The 18,829-nt window shown below is 39.3% G+C and overlaps 1 protein-coding gene across 3 annotated transcripts in view; it reads left to right on the top strand.

Moving 5' to 3' along the window:
- Nucleotides 1-14,416: 14,416 nt before the first annotated feature.
- PIK3R4 (phosphoinositide-3-kinase regulatory subunit 4) overlaps nt 14,417-18,829 on the top strand; it is a 74,560-nt gene continuing 70,147 nt past the window's right edge. For all 3 annotated transcript variants that reach the window (XM_003992127.5, XM_045037597.1, XR_006585503.1), the window contains exons 1-2: nt 14,417-14,557; nt 15,334-16,110. In XM_003992127.5, the coding sequence (XP_003992176.2) occupies nt 15,378-16,110 (733 nt within the window). In that variant the 5' untranslated portion in view covers nt 14,417-14,557; nt 15,334-15,377. The remainder of the gene's footprint in view (nt 14,558-15,333; nt 16,111-18,829) is intronic.

Below are 18,829 nucleotides of genomic sequence, written 5' to 3' on the forward strand. Positions count from 1 at the left end.
ATTTTAGGATTGGCTTGTCTAGTCATTAGACTTTTGATAGGGATTACATTGAATCTATAGATGGCTTTGGGTAGTGTGGACATTTTAACAATATAAATTCTTTTGTTCCACAAACAGGGGGTCTTTCTATTTATTCATGTCCGCTGAGAGTTGATGTTCATTCAGTTTATCCTATTTGGAATCAAGGTTTGATTAAGTAACGACCTTTGCTATTTGTAGATCATGATCATAAATAACACATAATATCAAATATCAAAGTAAATGTTTCAGTTGGAAGACTTTCAGGATTTTGATGTTTTCTATAGGTCCCTCTACTTTCTGTCTTATTTTAAATATAGAGTGTTAATACTCTAAGACAGGATTCCTCAATCTGTTTTGAGGCTAATTGTGTGTGTGTGTGTGTGTGTGTGTGTGTGTGTGTGTGTGTGGTGTGTGTGTGTGTGTGTGTGTGTGTGTATGTGTGTGTTCTGTACATTGTAGGATGTTTAGCAGCATCCCAGGCCTCTAACCACTGGATGTCAGTAGCAACCCTGCCCCTCCCCCCATCTTGTTAAGACAATAAAAAATATCTTTGGACATTGTCAATATCTTCAGAACACTTGTGGCATGGCTGTTTATTAATGAGGTGGGATAACAGTATAGTATGGCAGTATAATATAGTATGGTATGTTTTCCAAAGATCCGATCCCAATGTCGTATATATGCTTCACCACACTTGCTCTTCTTGTAAGGTGACCTTGGTATGCCTTCATCGAGAGGTCTATTGATTTTTTCTCTTGAAACTGGGTGGAACTTTGTGACTATCTTACCCAATATAAGGTGGCGGATGTGACATTGTGTCACTGAGGCTAGATTATAGAAGACAACGCAACTTCCCCTTGGCTCTCTCTCACTAGAGGCCTGAACTTGGAGCCTATCTACTATGTTGCGAGGTCAGCCAGGTCACTTGGAGAGGCTGTGTGTGGCTATTGCAGCAGACAACTCCAGCTAGACCTCCACCACAGCCGGGACCAACCTCCAGACACTGGAGTTACAGAGCCTTCAGATGAGTTCAACTGCCAGCCTTTATGTCTCCGCCTGAGATCTCAGACATCGTAGAGATAAGCTCTCCCTGTTTGAATTCCAGGTCCACAGAAACCATGAGAGATAGTAAATTCTTTTTATTTTAAACCACTATGTCTTGAGATAATTTCTTATACAGCAATAGATAATTAAAACATGTAGCTAAACAGCTTCTTCACTATAGAGAACGAACTGGTTATTAGAGGGGAAGTGGGTGGGGAGATGGGTAAAATAGGTGAAGGGGATTAAGAGTACACTTATCATGATGAGAACTGAATAATGGTCTATAGAATTGTTGAGTCACTATCTTGTATACCTGAAACTAATATGATATATAATGCTGTGTGTTAACTATATTGGAATTAAAATTAAAAAACTTAAAACATGTAGGTTAAATCAGTTCCCTAATGTGCATTATATACATATATAAGCAATTAAGAGGGTATAATATTACTTGAATAGGATTAGGATTAGCCCCTAATACTGATGTTATACTGTCTCTCCCTTCAACGCACAAGTATTCTGATTCCTAAAAGAAGTAAGTCTCAATCTTCCTGAATTCCATTAAAAACAAAACATTCAAAACAAACATACCTATACTATAACTACCAGATTCTTCTCTATACCATCAGCTTTATCACTAGTCCACAGAAACATCACGATGTTGATTCATGATATGGCAAGCACTGTCAAACTGAATCAATTAACATTTTAGGGGAATTTATATTCCTACAAGCAAACCATATTCAGCTGTTAGAAACACATGAACTAAAGGCCATGAGTTTAGTTTTATTTTTTAAGCCACATGGGCATACTTGCCTGCTACAAACAAGAGACTGTAAAGGTCACACTGTAATATGAAAGTCATCTTCAGTATAATTGCAAACTCAACACTGGTGTCCCCTGGAATTAAGTGACTTTAAAATTCTGGAATAAAATAAATTAGTTAACTTTTTACAGGATTCTATCAGTTAAAAAAGATTTTTGGTATAAGTAATAGAAAATCCAGGCCAACAGTGGCTTAAACAAATGTTTATTTTTCTCATGCAATCAGAAATTTGAAGACTGGGACCACTGACATTGGTTCAGAGGCTTGACCACTATTAGGGCCAACATTATTGGGATTATCTTTGCCTTTCCCTCATGCCTCTTGGATCATGATAATATTATAGATACTGTAGCTCTGAAGATCTCATATGTCATCGATGTTGGAAGGTCAGAGGGGAAAAGGTGGTGCCAGCAGATTTCTCCTTATATCTTGTTGGACAAAAAAAAAAAATCCCATGGCCATTCCTAGTGCAAGGGAGACTGGGAAGACAAATATACAGCTTTCACAACCTCTGTGCAAGAGGCAGGCGAGGGAGAAGTTTCTTGGAGGAATCTGAAGTGTCTGAAATGACTTCAGAAATGATCATTTATCTTGGTCAAATATTCATAAAAACATCGACCAATACAATGTATAGATATATAAGGTCTTCTATATACTCATAAGCTCATCCATCTTATTATAACCCATATATATTATACATCTCAGGTTTCCAAACTGGGTGAAATTTTCATTGGTTAATCAATATATATAGTACGAGCCCATTTTTGTGAAAAATAAATATGAACAACTAGAAATTAAAAACAATGCAGAAGAATAGATACACACTAAAGTATTACCAGACTTATACATCTGTCCCTTTTTTATGTTTTCTCACATATCTATAATATAACATATTAACTGTAAGACAAAAGAGTAATACATATAGAAAATTAGCATTTAAAATTTTAACTTTAAAAAATATAAACCAATGAGAGAGAATTTCTTTTAACATTGGTATATTGTCTTTCAAATGGACATACCCACGCATTTGAATGCATAAAAATCCTATACATGTTGGCATTATCTCATTTAGTACCATTATATCTCATCATCTCAGTCATGTTGTAATGGTGCTACAGGGACTCTTCATTTCTCATGTATTTATTATCAAATGCCCAAAGTTACAATGCTGAGCATAAGAACAATGATCATTAAAAAAAACTCATTAACGAACAGACCACCAGTGAACTTACTGCCTGGTCAAATATTGTTGTGTACTCAAAAACTAGCACATGTTCTTGTTTAACACATCAGTATCTTTGTGTTTCTCATCTACTACTTTTGACTTACTGAGAATGTGATCTTAGGGAAGTTATTTACCTCTGTCTCCATTTTATCTTCGGAAAAATGGGGATGTAATGGCATCTACTTTGTGGAATTAATTGGCAGCTTAAATGAATTAATATCTTGCAAGTTTTAAGGCCTATATAAGTGGGAGCTTTTATTATTTTTTTCAAGATTTTATTTAAATTCCAGTTAGTTAACATACAGTGTAATATTAGTTTCAGGGGCAGAATTTAGTGATTCATCACTTACATATAGCACCCAGTGCTTATCACAACATATGCTGTCCTTAATGCTCCTCACCTATTTAACCCATTCCCCTTCCAACCTCCCCTCCAGTAACCCTCAGTTTGTTCTCTGTGGTTAAGAGTCTGTTTCCTGGTTCACCTCTCTCTCTCTTTTTTCTCTCCCGTGTTCATCTGTTTTGTTTTTTAAATTCCACATATGGGTGAAATCATACGGTATTTGTCTTTCTCTAACTGGTGTATATATATCTACATATATATATATACATATATGTAGATATATATACACCACATCTTCCTTATCCATTCATCAATTAATGGACATTTGGGCTCTTTCCATAATTTGGCTATTGTTGATAAGGCTGCTATAAACATCTGGATGCATGTATACTTTGAATCAGTATTTTTGTATACTTTGGATAAATACCTAGTAATGCAATTTCTGGATCATAGGGTAGTTCTATTTTTAATTTTTGAGGAAACTCCATACTGTTTTCCAGAGTGGCTACACCAGTTTATATTCCCACCAACAGTGTAAGAGGGTTCCCCTTTCTCCACATCCTCGCCAACATCTGTAGTTTCCTGTGTTGTTAATTTTAGCCATTCTGACTGGTGTAAGATAATATCTCATAGTAGTTTTGATTTGTGTTTCCCTGATGATGAGTGATGTTGAGCATCTTTTCTTGTGTCTGTTACTCATCTGTATGTCTTCTTTGGAAAAATGTCTGTTCATGTCTTTTGCCCACTTTTTAACTGGATTATTTGGTATTTGGGTGTTGAGTTTTATAAATTCTTTATAGATTTTGGAAACTAATCCTTTATCGGGTATGTCATTTGCAAATATCTTCTCCTATTCTGAAGGTTGCCTTTTAGTTTTGTTTCCCTTGCCTCTAGAGATGTGCCTAGTAAGAAGTTGCTGTGGCCGAGGTCAAAAAGGTTGCTGCCTGTGTTTTCCTCTAGGATTTTTATGGTTTCCTGTTTCACATTTAGGTCTTTCATCCATTTTGAGCTTATTTTTGTGTACGGTGTAAGAAAGTGGTCCAGTTTTGTTCTTTTGCATGTTGCTGTCCAGTTTTCCCATCACCAATTGTTGAAGAGACTGTCCTTTTTTGATTGGATATTCTTTCCTGCTTTGTCGAGGATTAGTTGACCATACAGTTGTGGGTCCATTTCTGAGTTTTCTATTCTGTTCCATTTATCTTTGTGTCTGTTTTTGTGCCAGTACCATACTGTCTTGATCACTACAGCTTTGTTATGTAACTTGAAATCTGGAATTATGATGTCTCCAGCTTTGTTTTTCTTTTTAAATATTTCTTTAGCTATTTGGGGTCTTTTGTGGTTCCATACAAATTTTAGGATTGTTTGTTCCAGCTCTGTGAAAAATATTGGTGATATTGTGATAGGGATTGCATTAAATGTGTGGATTGCTTTGGGTAGTATAGACATTTTAACAGTATTTTTTCTTCTAATCCATGAGCATGGAATGGTTTTCCATTTATTTGTGTCATCTTCAATATATTTTATCAGTTTTCTACACTTTTCAGAATACAGATATTTTACCTCTTTGGTTAGGTTTATTCCTAGATATCTTATGGTGTTTAGTACAATTGTAAATGGGATTGATTCCTTGATTTCTCTTTCTGCTGCTTCCATTATTAGTGTGTAGAAATGCAACAGATTTCTGTGCACTGATTTTGTATCCTGCAACTTTACTGAATTTGTGTATCAGTTCTAGCAATTTTTTGGTGGAGTCTTTAGCGTTTTCTACATGAAGTTTTCCAGTATTATGTTAAATAACAGTGGTGAGAGTGGACCTCCCTGTCTTGTTCCTTACCGTAGGGGAAAGCTCTCAATTCTTCCCCATTGAGTATGATATTAGCTACCGATCTTTCATATATGGCCTTTGTGATGTTAGGGTATGGTATATTCCCTCTGTCCCTACATTGTTGAGGGGTTTTATCTTGAATTGATGTTGTACTTTCTCAAATGCTTTTTCTCTCTCTTCTTCTTCTGGGACTCCTATGATATGAATGTTACTACATTTGATGGGGTCTCTGAGTTCCCTAAGTCTACTCTTGTGATCCATGATTTTCCTTTCTCTCTTTTGTTCAGCTTCATTATTTTCTACAACCATCTTTAATATCACTTATTCATTCCTCTGTTTCTTCCATCCTTGTGGTCATTACATCCAGCTGGTTTTGAATCTCATTTATTGCATTTTTCATTTCTGCCTGATTGTTTTTTAGCTTTTTGTCTTTGCAATAGAGTTTTCCTGATGTCTTCCATAGTTTTCTCAAGCCTAGTGAGTATCCTTATGATTGTTGCCTTAAGTTTTCCACCAGGTATATTACTTATATCTGTTTTGATTAGATCTATGGCTGTGACCTTTTCTTGTTCTTTCTTTTGGGGTGAATAACTGCATCTTGGCATTTTGTCTAGGTCTCTGTCTTCTCTGTGTTAAAAAAGCCTGTTATATTTCTTGTTCCTGAGAGTAATTGCTTTATGAAGAAGAGGTCATATGATGTCCAGGGCCTGGTGCTTCAGGGAATGTCTTGGTATATGCTGTGTGGACTCTACTGCTATGCTTTGGCTGCTCCATCCCTCAGGTCAGTCATTTGCAGAGGTTCTCCTTGCCTGTAGTGGGCAGTATTTGGACCTTGGCCAGAGTATGGCACATTTTAATGAGGTGTGCTCTAGTGCTTGTTAAATGAGATCTCATGCTTCTTCCAGTAGAACTGAAGCCTTGCAGAACTCTATGGTTGGTAGATGTGGTGCATGCAGAGGTTTCTGCTGGTCTTCTGGGGACAGGGTCCACTATGTTGGTCCTTAGGCACACTTATAGGAAAAAAGCAGTAACAGCAGGGTGCAAAAGGGCAGGACTTGGTGTAAGCAGGCTGGGCAGCCAGTGTTGGCGCTGTTCTATTTACTGAAGTTGGTTTATGCTGAAGGACACAGGAAGGAAATGGCCCCAGCCAGCTTCTTTGTCCCTGGAGAGGGACCCAGTGCTTGCTGCTCTCAGGGAAGCACCCCAGAAGAGCAAATAATTTCCCCTCATGTATCCCAGGCATTTTTCAGATCTCTGTCTTATGTTGTCTCCGGGTTGCTTGCCTGCCTTCTCTCCAGGAGCAGCGCAGAACCCTCTGGACTCTCTCCTAGGCAAGCCTGCTGACTTTTAAAACTCCAACCTTTAGGGACCTGGTGTGGCAGGGACTGGTGCTGGTCCTCTGGGAAAGGGTCTGTCCATGATGGGACTGTTGCAGGTTTGATTGAGTAAGGGAGCTGTGCCAGAACACAGGCACATGGGATTTGGAGCAAAGCAGCCTAAACAGCCAGTGTCTGGGTTAGCCACCCTCAACAGGTGTGTCCGGGCCTATGTTGAGGGCTGGGGGAGGGAAATGGCAGCTTGGCTCTTTCGACGCTGGAGAGGTGTCTCTGCGAATGCCACCTATCTCAGATGTGCTCCAAGAAGAGTGAACAATTTCCTCCTCGTGTTCCTTAGGTGATTCTCTCAGATCTTGCTGTCAGCCCTAGGGTTGCTTGCTTGCCTTCTCTCCAGGAGTAGGGCAGCACCTTCTGGGCTCTATCCAAGCCAAGCCCACAGACCCCTAAAATCCCAGTCTTGAATCCCCATGGGTTACAAAAACTCATGAAAATCAGTCCCTTTCATTTTCCCAGCCTGCCTTTGGGGAAATGTTCTCCTTGTGCCTTGCCCTGGGTGCCTCTCTCACTCTTTCTTTCTCTCCCCTCCCCCTTGCCTTTCTCTGCAACCAGGGCTTCCTCCCCTCTGCAACATCCATGATTCTTTTCTCCCTCAAACCACATCTCCATACTTCCTGCCTTCCTTGATGTGATCTCTTCTCTCCCTTTGGTTATGCAGTTTGTTCTGTCAGTCCTCAGGTTGATTTCTTGCGTATTTAGAATGATTTGATATTTATCTAGCTGTGTTTAAAGGAGAGACAAGCCTAGGGTCCTCCTACTATGATGCCATCTTAGCTCCCCCCAACTTAGCAAGTTATTACTACAAGCTCAAGTATAAAAGTCAAAAGGATACTGGATACATGAGCTCAGGGGCCAGGTAAGGGTTTGAGAGAAAAAAAAATAGCATTATCAGCATATTGATATTTAAATACACAGAACTAGAAAAAGTCACCTAAGAGGGAAGTTAGATGGAGATCAAGTATCTAGAAAAACAGAAGATGCTCTAAGCATGCTATTGAATGGGGCCCAACTAGTAGGCACCATATTTGCTGAACCATTTACTCAACACTAGAAAAATTCTATTCATGGTGCCTACTTAACTTGATAACTGGTGTCTTTTCTACAAAGACTCAAAGAAAGAAATCTCACCTTGAAGTTGGTCTAGGGAAAATGTGTGGGTTTTTTTCCTATATTAATTAGTCTGTTTTTCTTTACCAGACAATGAGAACTATGTGACCCACAAATTTACTTTTTGGGATTTGTTGTCGTAATTTCAAAGCTAAATAGAAAACTCATCTGAAGTTAAAGTACGATTTCTTTGCTCCTTTTAATAACCCTTTATTGTTTCCCTTTTCATCATCTGACTTAAACTTGTAAAGTCGGTTTAAATCCTTTGTGGGACAGAATTGGTACAGGAGTAGAAGTGGAAAAAAAAGTGGCAAAGTAGAGGAACGGCACTCTAGATGGATTCTGTTTGCCCACATCCATCATCTCTCACTGTCCTTCTCAGGCCCCTGCAATGGCCTCTTTGCTTCTAACCTGTCAAACTTCTCCCCACCGGGAGGCCTTCACATTTACTCTTTCCTTTGCTTAGAAGATTCTTTCCCCTACTCTTTTTGTAACCAAAACTTGCTCATCTTTCAAGTCCTGGATTAAATGCCAACAGTTCAGGAAGCTCCTCCCTGAATGCACCCCTCCCCCTATTACATCATCTCACACACCCTGTACTTTATCTTATAGGACTTATTATCATTAAAATTATTTGATTTTCAGGACAACTATCATCTTCTTCTAAAAACTTGGTTTAGGGGTGCCTGGGTGGCTCAGTTGGTTAAGCATTCGACTTTGGCTCAGGTCATGATCTCATGGTATGTGAGTTGGAGCCCTGTGTAGGGCTCTGTGCTGTCAGTTCAGAGCTTAGAGCCTGCTTCACAGTCTGTGTCTTTCTCTCTCTGCCCCTCCCCATTCACTCTCCGTCTCTCTCAAAAAATGAATAAATGTTAAAAAAAAAAACCCACTTGGTTTAGCCTTTGCATTCCCATTTTTTCAAGAATAAAGTTTCACCTAACATTACACATTTGAAGGTAACTGGGGGCTAGCTCTCTCTCTGTCTACTAATCCCTTATGTAATTATTGAACAGCTGTAGGTCAGGCAGCTTAGGTGTTTTTAAATAAGATACAGGGAAGTGATAGCAGAATGAAATAATTGCCAATTTTAATAACATTTTCTGCCATTTCTTTCACTCTGAAATATTCAGTCCATATTTAAATTTCCCCAAATGTGCATGAAATATCTTCATAGCCTTTTTAATCCTGGGTCAGGTTGAGGTTTGTACATTGCATTTGAGTCTTATGTCTCGTTGAGTCTTTTACTCTAGAAAAGTCTCTCCATGTTTTTCATAGTATTGACTTTTTGAAGAATCCAGGCTGATGTTCCATTTTCTGGGTTTGTCAGATTGTTTCCTGATGGTATTGCTTAAATTATTCCTCTATCTCTTTTACTTTTCATAAGCTGAAGTTTAGTCCAGAGAAAGGCTATCAAATAAAAATGTAGCATGAGCCACTTATAAAATTTAAAGTCATCTGGTAGCTACACTTTAAAAAGTAAAAAAAAAAAAACCAGATTAGTTTTAATAAGATATTTTTTTAAACCAATATATCTGAAATATTATTTTAATATATAGTCAATATTAAAAGATATCAATGATAGGTTTTTTTCCATTTTTTTTTGTGCTAAGTTCTTTAAATCCTGTGTGTGTATTTTTTTCCACACTTACAGCACATCTCAATTTGGAGTAGCCACACTTCAAGTGCTCAATAGTCAGATATGGCTAGTGCCTATCATATTGGACAGTGAGGTCTAGATGCTTGATTAGATTCAAGTTAAACATTCTTGGTAAGAATGCTTCCTGGGTGATGCTGTGTACTGTCCATTGCATTATATCAGGAGCCTTGCAATACTACTTGCAATACCTACTCTTAGCAATATTAAGTTTGATCACTTTGATAAAGGGTTCACTGCCAGTATTTCCCTCTAAATGAATGAAAAGATTTATTCTCCACGCTTCCTGATCTAGAAAGTAGTCTGTAGCTATTCCTTGGACACATGAGTCTATCTTGTTGCCCCAACCCTTTCTGCCCGATGCATGTAGAATCCATTGATAGTCTTTGTGGCAATCAATTATTATATTGCAGTTACACAGTGATAATTTCCTATGATTCCCTTTCCCTCTGTTAGCTGGCAATTTCTACAAAAAAAGAAAATGTTTACTATTACATTAGGAATTCTCTTTTACTCCTTTTCCTTAGGATGCAAGGATTACAGGGAATCCACATGGATACCTCATAGGATTGGAAGTGCACTGGTGAGGTGAGTAGCCCAGAAGAGGCAAGGAATGATAGAGATTTGGAAGATGAATGTATTGGTTAAGGTAAGACTAACAACTGTAGCAAATGATGTCAACATTTCACTGACTTAACACATAGGAGTTTACGTTTGCTTAAATAAAAGTCCTGTTTGGGTATTCCTATTTAACAGGTGGTCTTTCTCCAGGTTGTGATTCAGGGACATAGGCTCCTACCATCTTGTGGCTCTGGCATTACCTAAGGCCTTGAAGTTCCCTGCATGTAGGCTGAAGCAAAGAGAGAGCAGAGAAGGTCATTCACCTCTTAACTGCCTTGACCTGGAAGTGAAATACATAATTTCCACTTATACTTCCTAGTAGAGAGCTAGTCATTTGGCCCCCCTCATATGCAAGGGGTGGGGTGTTCCTATACAGATACTCTTCTGTGACATCTATTTTCTGTAGAAGGGAGTTAGCCATTGCTGCCACAATGCATCTGAGAGGCTGTTGACCAGAGGATAGAAGAGTGTTTACTGGTTCTTTACTCTTTATACTCCACCAGTGGCAAGCAAATTTTATTTTTTTATTTATCCTCAAAAGGACTAGGTGAGATTCCTTAAAAAAAAAAAAAAAACAAAACAAAAAACCCAAAAAAACCTCCTGGGCAGCCATGATTGCTACTTAAAAACAGAAAGAAAAAAAAAAAGAAAAAAAAAGAAAGAAATGAAAGAAAGCCATAGAAGTTCTTATACAAGGCATTGAAAAATAGTTCATGAATTATTTCACAAAACATACTGGTGGGGAAAAATAGATGTGGGGAAAATGCATGATTGATCTAAATTGAGACAGATTTATCTCATTTCTATACCATGGGTTCTCTGTTGAAGAGATGTTTAAAGCACCTACATACATGGAATTCAACCTCTGAGATATAAACATAATCCTAAAATATTATCTGCTAAACAACTGTGTGTGTAGCAATTCTTATATATTCCTAGTCCTAGAACTCATGATCTTGGCCCTAATGGTCACAAACCTTATAAGGCCATATTCACTGATTCAAATATCTATTGAATGTCTACTGTGTGTCAGAAACTGTTCTAGTTGTTGAAGATACCTTGGTGAATAAGAATTACACAATCACTAACCTCATGGGGTTTATGGTGCGGTGGGAAAACATCCATTAAAGAAATAGTTCCCATCTCTCAAAATTTAAATGATTTCAATGGTAATAAGTGCTATGAAGAAAAAAGTTCATTGTCCATGAGATTATGTAATGGTGGTTGTGGGAAGACTTCAAGAAAGACCTCCCAGAAGTATTGGCACTTAATCTGAGACTGGAAAGAAGAGCAAGTTTTGCTACATAAAGAGTGGGGGAAAGGGTGTTCCAAACAGAGGAAAGAGTAAATGTGAAGGCCAAGTGGTAGAGGGAAGCTTGACAGGTTAGGAACAAAGGGAGGCCACTGTGGGGGACTAAGAGGGGCAGTGAGTGATGCCAGTTATGGTGGGGGTGGTGGTTAGGGGTCAGATCATGCAGGGTCTTGCAGGCCAAGCTAAAGATTTTTAGCTTTAGCCCAAAATCAGGAGGCAGGGCCTGGAAGTATAATCCTTATGATTATAGTTGTATCTTAAAAAAACATTAGTAGTAGACATGTTAGACATTAAAACATTTTACAATGATTAAAACAATGTAGATGACTTGAATGGCAACTCAATGTATAGAAGAGAAAGTCCAGCAGAAGATCCACCCAAATATATAAAGGAAATTTGTATGTGGTAAATATGACATTTCAAATGAGTTTGGGGGAAATGGATTACTTATTAACATTTTTGGATACCTTCTTTTTTATTTTTTTAATTTTTTTTTTGGACGCTTTTATTTATTTTGGGGACAGAGAGAGACAGAGCATGAACGGGGGAGGGGCAGAGAGAGAGGGAGACACAGAATCGGAAACAGGCTCCAGGCTCCGAGCCATCAGCCTGGAGCCCGACGCGGGGCTCGAACTCACGGACTGCGAGATCGTGACCTGGCTGAAGTCGGTCGCTCAACCGACTGCGCCACCCAGGCGCCCCTGGATACCTTCTTGAGTATCCTTCTTGAGAAAAAATTAAGCTGGACCCGTACCTCAGAAATTTCAGGACACAGAATGGAGTCACAAAAGATCCAGAAGAAATCATGAAAGAAGTACAAAAAATAATATTGTAGATGGGGAATGCCTTTTCTGAGTAGGTTTCAAAATCTACACGTTGCAACAATGATGGCTTGGACTAAGCCCTGGAGAGATGGCAGCGGATGACTTTAAGGCATGTTTTGGAGGCTGAATCATTAGGAGCAGATGATTATTGAATGGTGGTTTTGGGGGCTGATGAAAGAGGGAGAGAGTAGAAAGATGTCAAGGATGACTTAATGACTTCTAAATTGGAAGTTCGAGGAATCCAGTGGGTGGTACTCTTGCCTCCTGAGATGGGAAATAAGGGAGGAGGGGATTTTAAAAGGATGACAGAAAAAAAATTCAGCTTTGGGTTAAAATATTTTGTGCTAGAATGTTTTGTGTTAAAATATTTCAAAGGACAACACGAAGAAAGTGAAAAGACAACACAGAGAAAAACTATTTGCAAATCTGATAAGGGACTTGTACCCAGAGTATATAAAGAACTCTTAAAACTCAATAATAAAAAGACAAATAACCCAATGAAAAAATGGGCAAAATATTTGGAGAGATATTTCTCTAAAGAAGATATATGAGTGGCCAATAAGCACACAAAAAGATGATTAACATCATTAGTCGTTAGGAAAATGCAAATAAAAACCACAGTGAGATGCTTCACACCCATTAGGAGGATGGCTTTAATCCAAAAGAAACAAACAACAGTCAGTAACAATATGGAGAAAATCAAACCCTCACATATTGCTGGTAGGAATGTAAAATGGTGCAGCAACTTTAGGGGTGCCTGGATGGCTCAGTTGGTTAAGTATCCGACTTTAGCTCAGGTCATGATCTCACAGTTCATGGGTTCGAGCCCAGAGTCCAGCTCTGTGCTGACAGCTCGGAGCCTGGAGCCTGCTTCGGATTCTGTGTCCCCCGCCCATCCCCCACTCCCTGCCCCACTTCTGTTCATGCGCTCTCTCTCTTTCTCAAAAATTATAATAAACATTTAAAAAATGGTGCAGCAACTTTGGAAAACAGTTTGACAGTTTATCAATATGTTAAACATAGAGTTACCATATGATTTCATAATTCCATTCCTAGGTGCTTACCCTAGAGGAAATAACACATGACCACACAAAGCCTTCTAAAGGAATGTTCATAGAAGTGTTATTATAATAACCAAAAAGTAGATAGAACCCAGGTGTTCATCAATCAATGAATGGATAAACAAAATGTGGAATATATATACAACAGAATATTTGGCAATAAAAAGAAATTAAGTACCGATACAAGCTACAGCAGAGATAATCCTCAAAAACATGTGAAGTGAAAAAAGTCAGTCGGGAAGACTACATATTGTGTACCACGTATATGAAATATCCAGAATAGGTAAGACCATAGAAATAGAAAGTGGATTCGTGATTGCTTAGTGCTGGGAGGGGTAGGAGAAAGGGAGATAATGGGAGTGACTGCTTATAAGTACTGAATTTATTTTGGGAGGTAATGAGAATGTTCTAAAATTAAATTATAGAGATGATTGAACAACTCTGTAAATATATAAAAAGCCACTGAGTTGTGTATTTTAAACAGGTGTACTTTATCGTATGCAAATTATATCTCAAGTAAAGCTCTTAAAAATTCAGCTGGGGGATATATTAACCTTCCTAAATAAACCTGTGAATTCTCTTAAAGAACTCTGTTCCGGGGACGTCAGAAGCCACAGAGTTCAGGGAACGATAGGTAGAAGACCAGGGTGGAGAATAAATTGACAGCACGTTTTATTTTCTTCCTCCAGGCGTCAGCGTGAAGCCACGCCCCTTCCTCGTTTCCTAGCAACCAACTCCACCACCATTCGCTTGCTTCCTTAAACCTCTCTCCGTCGTCACTTCCGCTCTGAGACCGGAATGAGGTCAGAGCCGGCAGCTTTCCCGGGAGTTCGGCGTTTGTGTCTGCCTCAGCTGGAGAAGTGTTTCCCTGGAACTGGCGGCCTCCCGTTCTATCCCGAGTCCCACCTCCCCTCCTGGTGGTGAGGCCCTCCAGGAGTCTAGAGGCCTTCGAAGGTCCGGAGATCCGCACGAGGGGAAGGCGAGGCCCAGGAACGCGTGGCTCCCCGGGCAGAGTAGGGGGCTGGCGGGGGCAACTCCCGGGGTATCTGTGGAATCGCTTCAGCTTGGCTTCGTTCATCTGCGGCACGTTCCCCCTTCTCCGCTGCGGGCCACCGTGGTTTCTGGAGATTGGCATTTTTTGGCGTCCCTCCCCCAACGCCCCACCTCCTGCTTTTGAAGGAAGATCCTTCATACCGAAGACTTGCCCGGCTGCTGACCCCCAATCTCAGACCCTGAAGTGACCCGTCATGACCTCAGTGTGAGCTAGTGACCAACTTGTGACACTTTACAGAGTCCTGGGGTAAATATTTATATGTGCGCATGGCCGTGTGTGTATGTGTGTCTTTTATTTCCTGCAAAATACGAGCTAGGAGAACCCTGGGTTCGTTTGGCAAGTGTGTATTTCGGTTTACTTTTCTTTAACATCTTTGCCGAGGGTTCTTCCCTGTTGTTGCCCATGAGACAACTTTATGCCTTCTGTTTGCTCGTGGGAAGAAACACTGGAATTAGACTGGAAGGGCCCAGGAGTTACTGATTTTTGGGGATCTTAGGTTGGTCTTTGAGGAGTTCAGTAAATCTATTTGTATTAGGCGATTTTTAGTCTTAAGTTTTTAATGTGTTTGCGTCTTACATCCAAGACTCCAGGTTCTTCTTGGACAAAGACTGTCTCATATAGTCCTGTTGTGACCTTCATAGCCCCAAGCACAATGCTGAACACAGAGTAAAGGCTCATTAATTTTTAAATTTAAAAAGCAGAAAATGCACATTCTAACATTTTCAGCTTAATATTGAAGAGGTCTATTTAGATATAGCTCAGGTTCTGGAAGGACAACATAAAACAACAAGATCTTTTTAGATAAATGTGTCTAAAATTTAGAGACTGCCTGCGACACTAGATACGGTGCTCTCAGTGGAAGAGAAATATAGTGAGTGCATCTGTCTTTTAGGAAGAGAATACATAAACAATGGTGTTTCATTGCTTATTTCTTTTCTTCTTTTTCTCTTTCTTTCTTTCTTTCTCTCTTTCTCTCTCTCTCTCTTTCTTTCTTTTTTTTTTTTTTTTTTTTTTTTTAATAGGAGCTGTATCCTGACTTACTGACCCGGAGGTGCTTGCTGCCATCATGGGAAATCAGCTCGCTGGCATTGCTCCTTCCCAGATCCTTTCTGTGGAGAGTTATTTCTCAGACATCCATGACTTTGAATATGATAAGAGCCTGGGGAGCACTCGGTTTTTTAAAGTTGCTCGAGCAAAGCACCGAGAAGGCCTAGTGGTTGTGAAGGTCTTTGCAATTCAGGATCCTACGTTGCCTTTAACCAGCTATAAACAAGAGCTGGAGGAACTGAAAATCAGGCTTCATTCTGCACAGAACTGTCTCCCTTTTCAGAAAGCAGCAGAAAAAGCATCTGAGAAAGCAGCCATGCTCTTTAGGCAGTATGTGCGAGACAACCTCTATGATCGCATCAGTACTCGTCCGTTCTTAAATAATATAGAGAAGCGTTGGATTGCTTTCCAGATCCTAACAGCTGTGGACCAAGCACACAAATCTGGGGTCCGTCATGGGGACATCAAGACTGAGAATGTAATGGTTACCAGTTGGAATTGGGTCCTTCTAACTGATTTTGCCAGTTTTAAGCCCACTTATCTTCCAGAGGACAACCCCGCAGATTTCAACTATTTCTTTGACACTTCACGGAGGAGAACTTGTTACATTGCTCCTGAACGTTTTGTTGATGGTGGATTGTTTGCCACTGAGTTAGAATATATGAGAGATCCTTCAACTCCACTTGTAGACTTGAATAGTAATCAGAGAACAAGAGGAGAGTTGAAGCGGGCAATGGACATCTTTTCAGCAGGTATTTGAATTGGTCAGATTTGCCAAGGGGGGGATGTGTGTATATTTTAACTCTTGAACATCTAAATGTAGCTTTTTAAAAATCCCATATGTTGAAAAATTAATTTCTTGGTACCTCATACACTATTCAGATAGATACAGCAGTCTTTCATTGGACATGTTTAAATGCCTATGAAATGCAGAGTGGTTCATTCAAATATTTAAGAAATATTTGAATTCTTCTGTTTGTATCAGGCACTGTCTTTTTTTTTTTTTTTTTTTTAAAGTCTATCCACAACATTGCTTGAATTCACGACCCTGAGATCAAGAGTCACATGCTCTACCTACCAAGCCTGCCAGGTGCCCCCAGGCACTGTCTTAGGCACTGGAGACAGATGAATAGTTCTGTCTCTCAAGGTGTTTACGTTTAATGGGGAGATAGATGCGTTATTGGAAAAGGACACTTTAGTGCAGTGTGATTTGCTATGGTGGTGATAAGCACCAGGTGCTATTACAGGAACCTATAAATATTTAAATTAGTCTCCATGGTATTGATGGATAGAGAGGCAGGATCAGGAAAGGCCTCTTTATTGGAAGGATGATACTTAAACTGAGACCTGAAAGATGATTGGGAGCTAGCTATGGTAAGGGTAGTTTGTTTCAGGCAGAGGGTGTTGCTTATACAAAGTCTTGGAGACCAGAGCATGATGCACTGATTTATTAGGACACTTGAAGTAGTTTATCTGGAACATAAAGTATAGAGTGTGAGGTAAACAAGCCCCAGATCAGAAAGGGTCCGGCAGGCCCCTGCTAGCCTACAGGGATATTATCAGATATGTATCTTTGGTAAATGGGATGGAAAATGGGTTGCAGGGGAGCTACCCTGGAGCCCAGAAAACCAGCTAGAAGTAAACTACCACCGTCCAGATAAGACGAGACCCTGACTGGCTTGAAGTTGTGACAGAATTGGAGAGAGAGTGGTGAAGAATAATGCTTCAGAGATAGTAGGTAGAATTGTTAGGACTTGGTGATTGATGGGGGAGTAAAGTCAAGAACACTTCTTTCACTCTAGCTTGGGAAACTGGGTGGATGCCGGGTGATGGATGATGGGTGATGGTCACTGACATTGGAGGCATAGGAGGAAGAACAGGTAGAGGGGATGAGAACATGATGAAGTCTCTTAGATATATTGAGTTGAAGGTGCCTGGGGGATATCCAGGAGAAGATGTACAACAGACAGTTGATTATAATAAAGGTTTGGTGCATAGAGATTTGGGATAGAGGTGGAGATACTACCAGGAAATAGGTAGTAATTGTAGTCAAGGGAATGGATTTGTAATGAGGGAGAGTTTGTAAAGAAGTGATTCTTAAGCTTTTTGGGGGATCCCCTTAAGTAATTTGATGAAATCAGTGGCCTCCTTCTCTAGAGGAGAGTACCGTGCATTAATATCATACACAGACCACTTGAAGCCAGGCCATGGATTTCAGATTATCTGTGAATTTTTAGGAAGAGAAATGGGCTGAAGATGGTATCCTGGGGAATACCATGTGAACTCTGGTATCAGTGCCATTTTAAGTTTTGCAAAGGTTGGGTTTAATCTTTTTCCCACCTGTAGGTTTGCCGCAGAGAAAACTTAAATTGAACTGTTTTTTAGATTACTTAGGAAAGGTAACATAATTAATGAGTAAGTGTATTTCATTGAGGGGATTGAATAAGAGTTGTTACACAGAATTATACCCGTGTTGGTACACTCACTAATCTGTGTCCCAAGGTAATACCAAGGGGGGTGTTTTGGATAAGATAGAGTTAGCCTCTACGCTGTAAGTATAACAAGATTAGAAATGTAATTCATCAGAGTCCCAAAGTTTTTGGTCAGTGAATTTATCTAAATTTTGAACCATTTTTACATTTTAAACTTACTAAGTATTCTGTAAATAGGACTCTTTTAGCGTAGAAATGTGATCACGTTTTGACCTTGGCATCACTTGCAGACTTAAAATTTTTTTAAAAAATTATTTATTTTGATATAGGCTTTTTAAAAAGAAAATGAGGTGTGATTGGCACATATTATATTCCTGTGACTTTTAACTGGAAGTTTGTTTTAAAATTTCAAGGGTCGATGAGATGTGTATATTTATCCTTTCTGTGTGCATTATAGTTCCATAAACTTCAACAGAATTCTTACTCAGTATTTGTTTTTCCAGGCTAGAGTCCTATGCTGTTTTGGTTGAAGATACACCCTTTCATTTCTTTGAAAGAGGTGGGTGGGATGTGTCCACCTCCTACAGCTCGGGTTTTAAATGTTAACTTTCCCCCATCTTGATGCATATCCATGGTTCCTGGCTGCTAGTTTAGGAGAATAGTATATATTCTCTGGTCATATAAACGGGCAGAGCCTTTTTCCTGGAGATCTTTCATTCATATGCTTGACAAATATTTGAGCATTCTGTGTTTATTATGTATGAGACACTGTTGTAAAGATGTTGGGAGTATGGCTGTGGATAAGACTGACAATTTTTTTGCCCTTAAGGAGCAGAAAACGTTCTAGTGGAGGAGAGAGAATAAACAAGTAAGGAAGTTAATTTTTATCAGTGATAAGAGTGTGACAAAAGTTGGACTTCTAAGTGTTAATGACAAGGGCTGGTAGGAGACTACTTTAGATAAAATGGTCTGAAAAGACCTCTCTAAGAAGGTAACATTTGAGCTAATATCTGAATTATAAGCACTTAGTGTTGATAAA

This window comes from Felis catus, chromosome C2, assembly GCF_018350175.1.
Source record: "Felis catus isolate Fca126 chromosome C2, F.catus_Fca126_mat1.0, whole genome shotgun sequence".
In the NCBI taxonomy this organism is placed as follows: Eukaryota; Metazoa; Chordata; class Mammalia; order Carnivora; family Felidae; genus Felis; species Felis catus.